Source organism: Rhea pennata, chromosome 5, assembly GCF_028389875.1.
Source record: "Rhea pennata isolate bPtePen1 chromosome 5, bPtePen1.pri, whole genome shotgun sequence".
In the NCBI taxonomy this organism is placed as follows: Eukaryota; Metazoa; Chordata; class Aves; order Rheiformes; family Rheidae; genus Rhea; species Rhea pennata.
Window position 1 is genome coordinate 51003344 of NC_084667.1, and position 15474 is coordinate 51018817.

Here is a 15474-nt window from a genome sequence, read left to right on the forward strand (position 1 = left end):
TGCTTTATCAGACAATTAAGTAGGTATTAGTTGAAAGAACAATGGGCAAGACGACTAGATGACATATGTGCAGTAGGCTGTAAGAGAACAGGTTGAAAAAATGTTATATAGCGTTGTTGTTGAGTTTTCTTTGTTTTTACTTCTTTTAAAGGCAGTCTAGTATTTTAATATTTTTAGGCATTGAGTCTGTGGCTAAACTAAGTCATCAGCAAGGTCTGCCTTCCTTGATTTGTCTTTGTAGCTGGTAATTCTAGGTCTTTTAGCAGAAGTTCCACCTCATTGGACCTGATACTCCTGCTGGCTGGCCTGCACTTCTTACTCTGAACCAAGTGTCAGGTCACACATTTCCTTAGGTCAGTGTGGAAAATGTTATGTAGCAATCACATTGGCAGAGCTCAGCTGACAAAACTTTTAAGACTGTTCTAGTGAAAACTCACAGGGAGATTTGGAAGGCCTTCTTAATATTCCCATACAGTCTTTCTTTTTGCACTTTTGAATGTGATTTTGTTTCTCAACCTTTTTGTACTATCTGGTCTAAATTATGAAGATGCCTGTAATTACAGTTGGATTTCAACTAGAGTGTGCATTTATTTTTTTTCTCTATAATTGTGGATTTTTAAACAGTATTGTTCTTAGCCGTTTGATTTTTCTTCAAGAGTCTGTACTTCGGCTTGGTGCATTTTGCACAGTCAAACAGCAAATTTGCTACTTCCTGAAATGCTTTTTTGCTCACCAGCATGTCTTGAAAAATGTTTTCTGTGTGCATATATATTATTATTCCTGAGTGTATTATGTGCTATGAATTGTAAATTTGTTAGGATTGAATTTAGAGTTATTTTAACTGTTTACTTTATAACTAAATACAGTATATATGTATATACAGTACAGTACATACTTCATATATGAAGTAAAATTCTCATGTATACTTTAGACTTCTAACTGAGGTTTTCTAAGTCATGCCTTTTAAAAGGCACTTAAGTTACCCCATTGACTGTAGGACTGGGGTGTACCACTTAACGTTGGTTTTAATTCTCTAAATCAGCCAAATGCCAAAAGTAGATCATGTGATGACTACCTTAGCTGCACATGTAAAGTTGACTCGCTAGAAATGAGGTACTTAAACCACTCCCTTTTGAGTTCAGATATGCGTCAACTGATTGAAATTGAAGTCTTAGATAAACAAGATGCTTATTATATGTGGAGAAAAATGTGATATGTTTTGGCAAGATACTACAATTCTTCTGTTTTTCCTTCTCTTTTTCATTGTTCTCTATCCCTTTCTTCTTTCAGGCTCCATGGTGTTTTAGATAAGCTGCGATCTGTGACTACTGGTAAGTAAGACTGATTTAAGAGTGTAAGTTGATACATGCATCTCTTCTGTGTGGTGTTGCAGGTCTAGTGAGTTTCAAAAAATATCTTATTTCTGAGTGGTTCTTTCTTATGTTTTGAGCTGAAATAAGTTTCAATGTGCTGTATTTTCTGTGCTGGGCAGTGTCTTTTTTTTTTCTACTTAAATTTATTTTAAAAACTTTATTGCTATACTTTGATGTAAACCAGAAGGTACCTGTATCCACAGAAACAACTAGTGTAAAATCTTCAGAATCTAATATCTTTGAGAGCAACCTTCCTCCTAGCAAAACCAGTTCAAGTGTGAGTGATGAGAAGAGGCGCGAGGATATCTTGCCACCTCTTGCAGTTTCCAGCACTCGGACTGAAAGAAATGACTCTAGAGTTTCAACTAGCTCACAGGAACAAAGAAATACTACTTCACGGTAAGGCTTCTGATTGTTTACTGACGGAGATTCAGACTTCAGGGTTGTGTGACTGTGATAGTTGTTCTGAAGAGCACGTATACTTGAAAAGATCAGAATGATTTTGAGGGGTAAAACATTGCTACAATTTGTTGCATAAAACATGAAATCAGGAATTTCATTACATGTCTTTAAGCAACAGATATGCTTACATTAATTAATGAAACTGAAAATAGAGGTCAAGTGTGCTAGGTTTGTATAAACAGTAGTATCTTCATGATTCCTCCCTGCTGGCTTTGTTTAAAGGAAAGTTTTTTTTTATTTTCCAGAAGTTTATTTGCAAGTTAGGTAATAGTTCATAATGTCTTATTTTATCAGGCAGTCTTGTGAAGATGGTTCTGCATCCCGCTTAACGTCTACAGTCAAACCTTTAAGGGAATTATCACCCTCTGAAGCTGTAATTGACATTAAACCTGAACCAGATGATCTAATTGATGAAGACCTGAACTACGTGCAGGAGAATCCTTTGTCACGGAAGAAACCTATTGTAACTGTAACTTATGGGTCTTCTCGTCCTACTGCTGAAATTTATCGACCACCAGCTAGCAGGAGTGCAGATGGGAATGTGCATGTGCACAGATTGTCACAGCAGGGCAACTTACAGGGGAGCCGGCAGTTAGATGGGCAGAACTGCCGGTCTTTGGAAACAGTCCAGCTGTGCAGTCCAGAAGCATTTGGCAGCTTAGCAGAGAGTTACAGATCTACCTCCAAACTTTGTGGTGATAAAGTAGGCAGTGAGGTTAGTATGATCTGAACATTGCTATATTTCACACTTACTAGACACCAGAATTGGTGTATATACTTCTCAAGTGAGATCTTGACCTCAGAGGAATCAAAGGATTTCTGTCACTGATACCAGTAGGTTTGGGATTTCACCCCTTTGGTTCACTGATCAAAACAGATTGTGTAGTTTAACACTTCAAGTTGCTGACTCTTTAAGTTAGTTACCATCTACATCTTGATGCCATACTGAGTTGGACTAATCAGTTAGCACATTGGCATGTTGCTCTTGGTGAATAAGAAGTAATCATTTTGCTCTCTGTGGAGTTACATGTTCTTCCATGAGTGATGAATTCTGTAAATCTGTGGTTTTTTGGATGCTGTATGTACCTGTGTTAAACATAGTCTCTAAAGCTTGATCATATTGCTTGTTAGGACTATTATTATAGTATGTAGACTCGTGGAATTTGAACTCTTTGGAATCAAATGCAAAATCAAAAGTGATTGCTGCCCTGCTTTATAGGCTAGAATAATCGAGGCAGGTTGATAGTCCCACCTGATAGTTTTAAGACTATCCATGTGAATCAGTTAAGAGCCTTTTGTGAAAGGGATAAAGGTTGTTATGACTGCTGATGTTGTTGTGACAGGGAAGTTTTATATACCTTCTATTCTGGGTGGATCTGTCTTTGCTATTGCTTACGTAATTCTGTCTTTGCCACTATTTAGGTAATTTTGTAAAAAGGATAGTGATTTTTATTCAGAAATTTAGAATGTTTTACAAAGATATGTGATGATATCTTTGTTTTTAAAAATGAGGAAATGAGAGTGAAAATACAGTGATTTGTTTAAGGCTGTACATAAACAACTGAGACATGACAGTCACTTTTTCTCTGGCATATGTTAGAGGAAGGTCTTGTGATAATTTTCTTTTATTACTATTTCATTAATAGTATCTAGAACAGGGCTATTTTGGGAGTGTTTCTTAGAATTATGGCCTTTGGTGTATTCTGCCTTCTCTTAGACAAGTTCCTGTGTCTTGGAAGGTTTTTATTTTTGTAGATATTAGTGGGATTGTTTTGTTTGTTTGTTTTTTTACTATATATGTCTTCTGTATCAGTGTAGCCCAGAACTATCCTTTATGGTATTTATTCCTCCCTCTTGGAGGACAAAGGAATGATTAAAGGATACTGTGTGCAACTGTAAGGTCCAAATACCTTATTGACCTCCTGTGTGGCTTAGTGCTGAGTGAAGGTTTCTGCAGAGAGAAAGTATCAAGGTGCATTCCTTCTCCTGTGCTTTCATCCAACTAGCCTTTACATTTGTTGCTACCATCTTCATGAAGGATGGTGGAAAACAGGGGTGTTGCACTACCTAAGCTGCACCAGTCTGGCTCTGCATAGCTTCTAGCATCCTTTGGAAGATGTCAGCTTTCTAGATATTAATCCTTACACTAATCTGAAATTAGAGTTGCTGCAGTGGAGAGAGAGAAAAATAAAATAGGTATGAATAACTATTAAACTTCAAACGTGCAACTTGAAGGGTGCTATGATTTGCTTCCAAAAACTCTGTTTTTCTATTGATCTTGAATAGATTGTCTGTCTTTTAGACTACTTTTCTTTTTCTTTTCCCTTGCTAGGTGTTATTTACTGTCACAATTTAAATTATATGTTTCAGTGTAATTATGTCTCATTTTGATATTTTCTAGTACTGTTACTTTTGTTTCTGCGGACACTGCAGTACCATTCATGCACTTTGAACTGAAGTTTTCCATCTTCTGACCCTAAGCAGAATTGCAGTATTTTGATTGCTGACTATTAATATGAATTTCATACTAAATGAATTATTTTGGCTGCTCTGTTTATTGTAGGAAGAAAGCTCCAGGAAAAGAAGGTTGCCTGTTGTAAGCTCAGTAGTCAAAGTGAAAAAGTTTTGTAATGATGGGGAGGAGGAGGAGGAGGAGGAAGACTATGGTTTGCGAATAGGAAGCATCTCCAGCAGTGTGTCTGTGCCTGCAAAGCCAGAAAGAAGGTACTTAAGACCTCTGTCATTTTGTCTGGTTTCCAGAGTGAATTTAATGAACAAAACTTTGTGAAAGTTGGTAAAAATTATTTGCCATTCCTGAAAATTGAGGGAGGGAAAAAAGACAGCCTTTTTTGTGTGTATTGTCTTACACTTCTTTGTCTGCTTATACAACCTTTTTTTCTCTAATTTTATAACCTATTTTTATTATTGTGCATATATTACCTGTGAAATTTTAGACTCTCTGGGAAAAGTTCACTGGCAAAACAATGTTAAAGTTGGCATCCTTCACACCACGTACTTAATTTAATGTTATAACTTCCCAAGCATTTTGATACTTTGTTTTTACTTCAAGAATAGTCTTCAAAACAATTGTGACCAATCAGACAAAGCTGACATTCTTTCCTGCGATGTGCCTTTTGGTGTCAAGTGTTTATTACTGTGAAACAAAACCAAAAATCAATGGAATACTTGGATGATTTTTTTAAAATAAAACTTCTTTATGTTGCTATATTCCTTAAGACTATTTTAACTTTACAAAAAATTCAAAGATTTTTTTTTCCTGACTTCTGTCAATCAAGTTTCATTAATCATTTATAGCTGTGTTTAAACAGTAATAGGAAGAGCATTTAAACTACAGAAGAGACGGTTCTTCTGATGTCCAGTGCTAGCTCAGCAATGAGATCATCAAATCATTACATTTGTTTGAAGCTAATCCATTTTATTGAATTTATTTTCAGCCCGACAGCATGCCTCTCTGATTTAAACTTCCTGATTGTTGATGTTCAGAGAGAAACAGGAAGCTTTTTGTGTAACAATTGCTTTTTTTGTAAGAATCAGTTTTCAGGTATATCTTACTCCCTGGGACAGCTGCATGAGTACTAGTGTAGACACAGAGGTAGTATCAGGAATGCAAGGGGCAGAAGTGGGAAAAGGAGAATGGCAGAGCTTTACCTTTCACAGAATCACAGAATGGTTGAGGTTGGAAAGGACTTCTGGAGGTCATCTAGTCCAACCCCTCTGCTCAAGCAGGGTCATCTGGAGCACAGTAGACAGGATCATGTCCAGGTGGGTTTTGAGTATCTCTGGAGAAGGAGACTCCACAGTCTCTCTGGGCAACCTGTTCCAGTGCCTCCTGAATCTTTTCCCTCCCTGGGAGGATTGAGGAGAATACCACATAGGCCCCATGTCCTCAAAGTTCTAGAGTCACTCTTGATATGCTCAGGGTTGGAAGAATCATTGGATGCAGCATGGTTTTATAACAGCTTAAGTTAACATGTGAAATCATGCCTTTGGGCTTCCATTTATGAGAGCATTTGGTGGATCCCCGTCCATTCAAAAATGGATTATAAGACTGAAAATATACATAAAGTGAATTTTTAGAGGGTGAATTTAGCAGTATTGTGGTATCTCTGCTTAACATGTCAAAGTATCCATGGTTAACATGCATACAACGACTGTTGCAATTCACGTGCAAGTAATTGTTCTTCCATCTCCTTTAGACCTTCACTACCACCTTCCAAACAGGCCAATAAGAATTTAATACTGAAAGCAATATCCGAAGCGCAGGAATCGGTTACAAAAACAACCAATTACTCCACAGGTAATTAGCATTGTTTTTATTTGTGCTAAGCTATAGTATTTCCAAGCCCTGTTTTATAAATCCAAGCTAAAAGTATTGCTAAGTGAGAAAACAAAGTGAAATAGTAGATGTCAGCAATATACTTAATAGCTCTTGCATGTCCTGTGTACATTACAGGAATCTTCAGGAGTAAGGAGTATTTACAGGAATAAATTACAAAAGCATAAACAAGGGAGGAAATGTCTTTAAAACCTGTTAATCAAAGTGATAAGTTTGTGAAGTATCTAGAGAAAATACCGGTGCTAGAAGTTTTCTGAAGTATTACTAGTTGGAAGTGTGAGAGTGACTATATTAGACAGGTTGTTTGAGCTAACTTGTTTACCTCTATTTTCCTTTCTCCACTATCTCCTTTCCTTCATGGGAGAGGAGGAGAAAGGCCCAACAGCAAAAAAACGAAGTGCACAGATGCAATGGAGGTACAGAACAACAAGCAACAAACTGCTAATGATATAGCAACCTATATTCTCTTCAAGCAGTGAGCTTGTAACTGTAGTTTTAGATACTGAGTTGCAGCTCGTATTGTAACCGAACAGTTACTTAATTCTAGGCCTTCAGTTTTCCTAGCTAGGAAGGACTTCCACTGATGAAGGGCAAATCCAACTGTGATATTTGGCTTTCGTATAATTGATATTAATAAATCTAGTGTCAATATGAAATTTTGCAAATTGCTGGGGAAAAGCATTCACTAAATTACCTAAACCATTAATTCTCTGCTTTAGTGCCATCTGAAGCAAGAGTAGAAATTATTCAAAATTTGTCCCACTATTTGTCCCCACAAAACTTGTCCCACAAAACCTATAAGCTAAGTGTATCAAAGGTATGACTTCCTTCTACATTAGCATATTTACAAAATAGTTATTGTGAATGTCTTCCCTGTTTTCTTGTAGGTACTCGTATTTTCAAAGTTGCATGGGTGCTGATGAGTAGATCCAAACGCATGATAAATGTGTTCGGAGTTTTCTATGTTCAAAGGCTGTTGTACTGGGGGACCTGTCCTTGCATGTTAGAAGTTGGGTGTAAAGTGAGCTAGTTGTAAAATAGAAAAATTGTGCAAATGAGGTAGTAAATATCATTGCCAACCTTAGAATTGAAGGAGAAAGAACTTAAGAATCGTTCTAGTGAATAATTGCTGAATTGTTTGATTAGTTACGAAATATATTTCATACAGTAAATGAACTTTTAAAAGAACATTATTAAGCTTCTTCATTCATAATGAATAGCATGAGTGCCTCCCAAGCACTAAGAGATCATCTTCATTCTAGATGGGAAGTGGAATGAGCAGTTTTTGTAAAGAAAAGAAATAGCAGCTTTAATACTCCTGATTCCAGTTATACAGTGATAAAAAGTGTTTATGGTGGGAAAAGCAGCAACATGGGGAACAGTGCTTTGAGGGGATGCAGGAAGCTCTTTCCTGTGTACACAGCAATATTTCAGGAAATGAAACATAGCCAGAAAATTTTAAACTAAAAACTGTTGATTTTCAGCAGTGGTGATCTTGTATAGTTTGACTTACCAACATGAGAAGATTTCAGTGGAATAAGCAAAAAGCACCATTTTGTGATTTAGCAGAAAGATGATATATGAGTTTTACCTGAAATATGTAGTTACTTCCACTTTTAGGGATTGTATCTTGTTTAAATACTTTGAACAGAGTATGGAGATAAGGTAAATAGATAAAAACAGAACAAAAAGATCTTAAGTGATGCATTGTATACTGAGTTGTGTCTTTTAACTCTGTGTGTTAGTAGTCAGGTATGATAGTGGTTAATATGTTAATAGTGCTGGTGTGATATTCAGCCAGGTAATGGATATGCCGAGCAGTTTCGATGGTCTTGACAAAAGCCAGGCAAAGCAGTCAACCTCTCATCCTGCTATCCCCAAATTCCATGCTGTTGTCATCAAGTTTTCTATTCAGTTTACAAGCACTTTAGCATAGATTATCTGGCTTTGCCTGTATTAGAAGCACACATTGATAATCTATAATTGCTCAAATGAAAAAGTGGAAAGAAAAGTGATTTTGAGATCACAAGAGTCTAGTTTTTACTAAATGTTGTGTGGAAGTGGATGAATGAATCTTTACTGATGTCAGTGTAATTTTCATGCTACATTTCAGCTTTTACTAAAAGACTTAGTTTTGACTTGCAAATAGATGTTCTGAGGTGCAGCTCTATACAAATCTCTGAGTACATTTTTATGCAACAGATTTTACAGGTAGCTGAAGATACTTTCACAGAGATACTTAGCGTTGGGGTTTTCTTGAATTTATTCAAAATTATTTTAGGATCATGTACAAACATAGTACTGTTGAGTGATTGGGTAGTACTAAAATGATTTACTATTGTTTCTTTAAATAAAGTTCCGCAGAAACAGACTGTTCCAGTTGCACCGAGAACTCGATTTACCCCAGAAGAATCTCAGTTAGAAGTAATCCATGTGCAAAGCAGACTCCCTGCTCTGAGTTCTCAGCTTCAAGTAGAAGAGCCAAAGGAACAGACAGTTGAACGAATTCAAGGTCATTTGATAATGTTCTTTAAAAATTTATACCTGGGGACATCATTTTACAACAGACTGAGCAGCATGTTGTTCACATGTGCTTTACCAGAATACTGTATAGACTGAAATTTCTCTGGGGTGCATTAAAGGGAGGAAAAGAATGCATTGGAGATGCTGCCCTGAACATCTAATATCTGAGTTTGAGTGCATCTTTGTTAGCTGCTCTCATAAGTATCTAGTAGAAACTTGAAAAGTGCTGGGTGAAGTGCTTTTAATGTTTAAGTCAGCATCGAGTTTCATGTGGGAATGAACAGAAAAACAAGAGGCTTTCTGAAGCATGAGTGTATGATGTATGTGGATAACTCAGATCAGCCACTCATGGAGCAAAGGGTAGTTTAGCATTCTGGCATATCACTAAAGAATAATTTTGCGAAACTGAGCAATAAGCAAATGTATCTGTTTATATAGAGATGAAGTGTCTTCTTTCCCATCCACTGCATACTTGGTGCCTCATGAGAGGAATTCTGTCAGAAAATTACATGAGAGTTAAAATATGTTATGTTTGGAATCATTTTACAGTGTATGAGGTATTAGAAGATATGTTCCAACATACTGTTATCACATAAGTAGTTTCAATATTTTTGTTTACTTTATGTAAGCATTACAGTACTACAGCTGCTGTTACAGGAAAGCAGATATTAGGATAACTGTGAACATCAAGCTTTTTTCCTACTTCTGTTATAAAACTCCTAAGAGGAAAATGGCATGCCATTCAAAAACAACCAAATATTTTTTCAGCATGATTGTGCTATAAAGAAACTCAAGTGTGTGTGTTACAAAGAATTATATATTAAGAGTAAACTTTGACAGGAGTAAGATCTTTGTTACATTGTCTCGCAGTCGTTGTCACCGAGTGGTAGACAAAGGTGCTTTTTTTTCAGTCTCTTATTCTTTGTATAGCTATACTTGAAATTTTGTTGGAGTGCCAACATAAAATAATTTGAACAGTTTATGTGGAAATATGTATGAAGAAGCTTTTTCTGTCTTTGATTTAATGTACAGAAGGTAGTTATGCTAAATATTTTGGCTCTTTTCCCATTGAAATTGAAATGACGGGTTACTTAAATTATTTCACTTTCTGTAGGTTTTTTCAAACTGTAACAGGAAGTCAAATGTAGAACAGTGCTATTGTGATTTGTTTTGCCTCTTTTAACTAGACTATAAATGGTTCATTTTAGTTAGCTGTTTTCCATGTGTGTGCATGTTCTCACATGTAGTTAACACCTCTAAAAATGAGGAGGAATAATTTGATCTTTATCAATTTTTGCACCTAGACATAGTACTAGTCTGTAGTGAGTGATAATTATCGTAAAGACTAAATTCTTTTGATAATTGGCTTTTGCCATGCTACCTTACTGGAGAAAATTTGCTACTGCTTCTGAAACAATGAGAAAGGGATCCACAATAGTGAGAATTACCTTTTCTTTTAGAGGTGTGTGTTTTTTTTCTTCTGCCCAAAAGAACAAGGAGGCTATGCTTCAATATGCTTCTTCAATCTAGTTTCTTTTAACATGCAGTAGAATATTGTCATAATTCCTGCTTTTTATTTTTTTTTTTTTTTTAGTAGCTGAACAGAGGGAGCTTTCTTCTCGGCTCCAGATCGACCCTGCGATTGAAGATACTTTGCAAGTGACTCAAGGTTAAGTGGTCTTTTATTCCTAAAAAAAAATTGCTAGTTCTCAAATGATGCCTACTGGCTGGTTGGTGAATATTAAAATATAAATTCCTTTTAAATTAATTATGCTGATTTTTTAGCATTTTCTAATTTCTAAATGTTTAAGAAATTAAGTGTTTTACATCAGTAGCTGCTTAAAGCCTGAGAAATTTTGTGTGTGCGTGTGGATCCCCTTCAATGCTGTTTCAGTACAGGCAATTCAGTAACAAAGTTTCCTGCTCGGGCCTAATATGACCTGTGGCTTTTGTTGATGATTTTTTGTGGAATAAGTGAGGAAGTAAAACTGTTTACTGTAAGTGACTGGTAAGAATTGAAAAGAAAATTAGCTCTTCAGCTATGTAAAATTAATATTCAGAAATGTGCTGTAAGTTAAAGTTATGTCGTCATTTTTCTCTTTTTTTCTTTTTTGTGGATTTTTCTCCAATTCAGATTACTATGACACAGAATCTGTGGTCCATACGGATACCAGGTCATTTATCCTGAAGAAGCCGAAGTTATCTGAGGAAATAATGCCACAGAATCAGCAGTTGGGAAAGAGGGCCACAGAGGCAATACGAGCACTCTCGGGACGTCTAATACAGCCACGGTAAAAAGTTACCTTTTTTCTTATGCTAACAATTTTAAGAGCCCCTACATGCTGTCATAATAAGAATCTTTTATCTGTGAGAGTGCTTCTTTGTGATCTAAACAGAATCATTCTGTAGTCCCTGTGTTCTGTAAGTCCAGTCAAGATCTGTGACATCAAGGAAAATGGGCTGATGTTGAAGAGTGGAGAGGTAGGGGAGAAGCAAGGGTGAAAAATCAGAAATCCTTCTAAACTGAAAGTAGTTCCCGGGGTGAGCTGTAGTTAGAGTAGTTCTTTGATTTTTAAGAAAGTGGAGGAACTGAGTAGATCAGAGCATTAGCTTGTTTCTCTTTCTTTTCATAGCTGTTTTGGTTTCTGAAATCTATAATTTTGGTTATATAGCCTGGTAGTATAATTCAGTTTTATACCTCTCTGACCTTGAGATAAATTTGTTATGAAGTGCCTTTTAACTCTCTATTGAGTATGGTGTCCTGTTTGAGCTCTCATAAGAGTGTTGGAGGAAAAACAGCGCACACTCTGGATAGCTCAGTACCTATAAGCCCATAAAGGTTTAAGCCTGTAAACAGTAAGTGGCGTGTGGGACAAGTCATTTAAGGCTATTTACTGTGGAGTTTGACTAAGAGAAGTTTAGAATACATGTCAGCTGCAAATGATATGTTGTGGATCTTTTTTCATTCACTTAAATGAATGACCAGTGGACTGTAATCTTCTTTATTCTTTTTATGCCTTTTGTAGTTCCTTCTACTGAATAGTTTTATCAATATGTGTGCACCTTACCTGTTAGGGTACAAACCACTCTGGGCAATGTGATTTGCTTCATCACTGTAGGCTGTTGTGCTCTGTCATTCTGTTGCATAAACTTTCAGTGTTTCATTTCCCTGAGCAAAAAGGGCAACCTCACAGAGTTTAAAGGTTTAAAGCTGTGACTTCCTGCCACTGTGGAGCGGTGGATTTTTGCATCTAAATAGATCTGCTTTTGACTTCTAGGACTTGAACATTTGGGGTATTTTTTTTTTTAATATATCATTTCTCTCTATTTTTAGAGGCATTATACACTGTAATTGCTTTTAGCTTGATTTCGTAGAGAAACAAAGTTTGTATCATCACTGTTGATCAAAGATGAGAACTCTTTAGTAGATTACCAAATATTTCAAACCACATCCCACTCAGGAAATCCCGCAGGTGAAATGAATGAGGCAGTGGAAAAGTGTTTGAAGAAAATACTATGTATGCATCCGCTGTTTTGATACTCCCTATTTTATCCCTTTTAGCTACCATCAGACATAGGACGCTACGCTAGGGTGCTCTTCTGATCAGGCTGAGCGTGACAGTTTTTACACATCAGTATCTCAAGTTTCCCTTCCCAGCCCTACACACCTCTATATCCTCTGTTTCATCATATTAACCATTTCTGACGAAACACCTGTTGGTGTGTTGTTAAAAGGTTGATGATTCCAAGACCGATATTTGCCTTTTTTGTCTCAAAACTGTAAATTTCTTAACAGGTTAATCATTATCCTTTACTAAACTTTGTAAGTGAGCTTTGAGATCTCTCTGTTGAGCAGAATGCAACAAACTGAAATACAGCTGCTGAAATCTTCCACTGTATGCCACTGAAAGCTCTTCTTTTTAGTGCTTTGGAGAGCCCAGAGGGCAAACTTAATCGAAAAACTATTACTTGTTTTAATAGAAGATTGTTACTATGTTGTGCTCTGTAGATTAGCTTGTACTACTGTTAGTTATTAACACTGTTCAATTTTACTCAGGCCTCTTGAGTCAAAACCACATTTCTTTGTTTGGCAGGGAACAGTTTGCACAGCCAGAGAAACCTGCTAGTCCTAAGTTCATAGTGACGTTGGATGGTGTGCCCAGTCCACCAGGATACCTTTCTGATCAAGAAGAGGAAGATATAACTGAAGGATTAAAGCCACTTCCCCAAAATGTGTGTGCAGGCAAAGGATTAAAAGGCCTTCGAGCACAGCAGATGCAAATTGTAACAAGGCAGCTGGAGAGCTCTGATGGTAATTAATCTAACTAGCAGGACCCAACAGTAGTGTGGTGGTTTGATTATGAATATATCATTCTTAACAATTAAGTGTTTTTTTATTATTATTCTTTAAATAATTAGAAAATCTTTTCAGCAAGAAAATGACTATAATAAGGCTGAGGATGGAATGATGCTGTGGCAAGTATATCAGTAGTTGAGGTCATAGAGGTATGCTTAGGAATACTGGAGAGATTTGAAAAGCCAAAGGTTTATGTAGATTTGCAGAGTTAAGAGATAGTGAAGGTGTCAGAATATCTGGCTTAATAGTCTGTATTTGGGAAAGTGAGGTTTTTAGAAGTAATGTAAAATAGGAAAAAGTCAAATCCCAGGAACCCAAAGTAGTGAGGGTATTGGTTATCAAATCATTTTTGAGAGTCTAGATTTAGGTAACTGAGGTAAATGTAGTTGATGTGTCAAAGTAATTACCTGAAAGTAGTTATTTTTTGGTCTGCCCCCATACTAATAAATTGTATCTGATTTGTATAAAAATTGACCTTTTTTTTTTCCCTCTTGATATAGTCTTCTAGAACCAAAAATATCTTGGGAACAGACCTCAATACATAGCTTAACAGAACAGTGTAAATAAGATTCAGTTGAAGAATCATTTTCTTAATCTTGCTCAATCAAGGTCTGATTCATTTCACTTTCTATTAGAAACTTAGAAAATGAATTATTTTACTTGTGAATAGTGAATGTTTAATCTTTTATCACTAAAAGGCAGCTTTCAGTTTAACATTATGGCTTGTTCCGCTTTCTAATTTTGGAATTTCCTTCAGATACTATACTTGTACATAAATTTTTACTATGAAAAACATTTTTTTTTAATAAAGGCTGATCAACATTTGGGCTAAATATAGGGAAAGAATAGGAAATATTTTGAATTTCAGTTATATTTTATAAGCCAAATTGCACATGGAATTTTTAAGGTTCCAGCTTAGGAGGTTTTCTTTTTTCTTTCCCTCCTAGTGGAAATGGAACAGTTGAACATGCTGCAAAAACAAGAGAAGGTGCTTGAGCGCTGCAAGTACTGGCCTGCCTGTAAAAATGGAGACGAATGTGTGTACCATCACCCCACACTACCTTGCAAGTAGGTAGTACAGAGCTCATCCACTTGACATCTCATTTTTATTTTTAGTTCAATATTTCCTTATTTTATTAAATATTTCCAGGCAGTTTAAACTTGTTATGGTAAGCTAGATAATTGCACTATAATTTCTTCTACCAAGTGGCAGAATACAGTGAAGTTTATAGTAAGTGGAATCAATACTGTACTCTTGCAGAATAAAGCTTAGTTTGACGTACAGGCTGACGTTATGTTTTGCTTATGGATATGGGAATGGGAGTCATCTTAAAAGACAGTACTCCTCTGTTAGATATCACAATTCTTTAGAACACATTATATTACACTAATATGGTAATGCAGCAATTTTTTATTTGAAAGCAAAGGCTACCTCTTGAATGTGTATTATGTCTTTGATTTCTCTTCTACAAGCAGCAACAGATTAGAAAAATCATTTCTACTGAGGTAGATCTTAGGAGATTGGGTGGCTTCTTTTACTCAGACATATGAATTTGCTTCTAAAAAAAAATCACACACACACACACACACACACACACACACACACACACACATAAATTAGATATATCACTTTCTCTTCAGTAAGAGAACCATATCATATAGGGAATTTCACGTCCCCCTTAACAAAGATCTGAATTCACAGTTACTTTGCTGCTCTGTGTTGCACACAAAGAACAAGGTATGTTATAAAGCTACTTGTTGCAAGCTACCAAACCCTGCTGAGTGTGAAGTAGTTCACTTATTTACTCTATGTAAAGACTATCCAAAAAGGAAAATGAGTAGAGATACCCTGTATGCCCTGCTTTGATAGTAACTAACACACATACATACGCTGTGCTATAGATCTGGATATTGTGTGATATCTTTTCAGGCACAGCAACTTCTTGGGCTATTTTTTTTTTCGAGTGTGAGTGTGCAGCTTACAGTAGGAATAAAATAATTGTTTTATTTTTTCCTCCTCAGAGTCTTTCCTAACTGCAAATTTGCTGATAAATGCTTGTTCATCCATCCAAATTGTAAATATGATGCAAAGTGCACTAAGCCAGAGTGCCCTTATACCCATGCCAGTCGACGAACCCCACTTCCAGTTCCTAAACCAGGTGAGAACATCTGGCTTTCCTGTGCTTCCAATAAATTTGCAGAAGTGAAAATAGTGAATGTGGTGGAAGCAGAAACCGACGTAGGAGAAAAATGTTTTTTGCTTGATTTGACTTTATTTTTTTCTTAAAGTCTTAGTGCCGGGTGAATAATAATAATTCAGTATTACCACAAAAGCTGGTTTTGCTCTCAGAAAAATCCTTGAACATGATTATGCAGGAGTCCATATGAAAGAAAGCCAAAGG

The 15474-nt window shown here is 36.2% G+C and overlaps 1 protein-coding gene across 4 annotated transcripts in view; it reads left to right on the forward strand.

Annotated features, from left to right (window-relative positions):
* The window catches only part of ZC3H14 (zinc finger CCCH-type containing 14), a 28006-nt gene that overhangs the window by 6089 nt on the left and 6443 nt on the right, over window positions 1-15474 (forward strand). For 3 of the 4 annotated variants that reach the window (XM_062575980.1, XM_062575981.1, XM_062575982.1), the window contains exons 4-14: window positions 1291-1331; window positions 1577-1772; window positions 2130-2550; window positions 4399-4559; window positions 6053-6153; window positions 8549-8704; window positions 10310-10384; window positions 10850-11006; window positions 12810-13027; window positions 14020-14140; window positions 15095-15231. In XM_062575980.1, the coding sequence (XP_062431964.1) occupies window positions 1291-1331; window positions 1577-1772; window positions 2130-2550; window positions 4399-4559; window positions 6053-6153; window positions 8549-8704; window positions 10310-10384; window positions 10850-11006; window positions 12810-13027; window positions 14020-14140; window positions 15095-15231 (1784 nt within the window). The remainder of the gene's footprint in view (window positions 1-1290; window positions 1332-1576; window positions 1773-2129; window positions 2551-4398; window positions 4560-6052; window positions 6154-8548; window positions 8705-10309; window positions 10385-10849; window positions 11007-12809; window positions 13028-14019; window positions 14141-15094; window positions 15232-15474) is intronic. The other variant, XM_062575983.1, reaches the window with a different exon arrangement.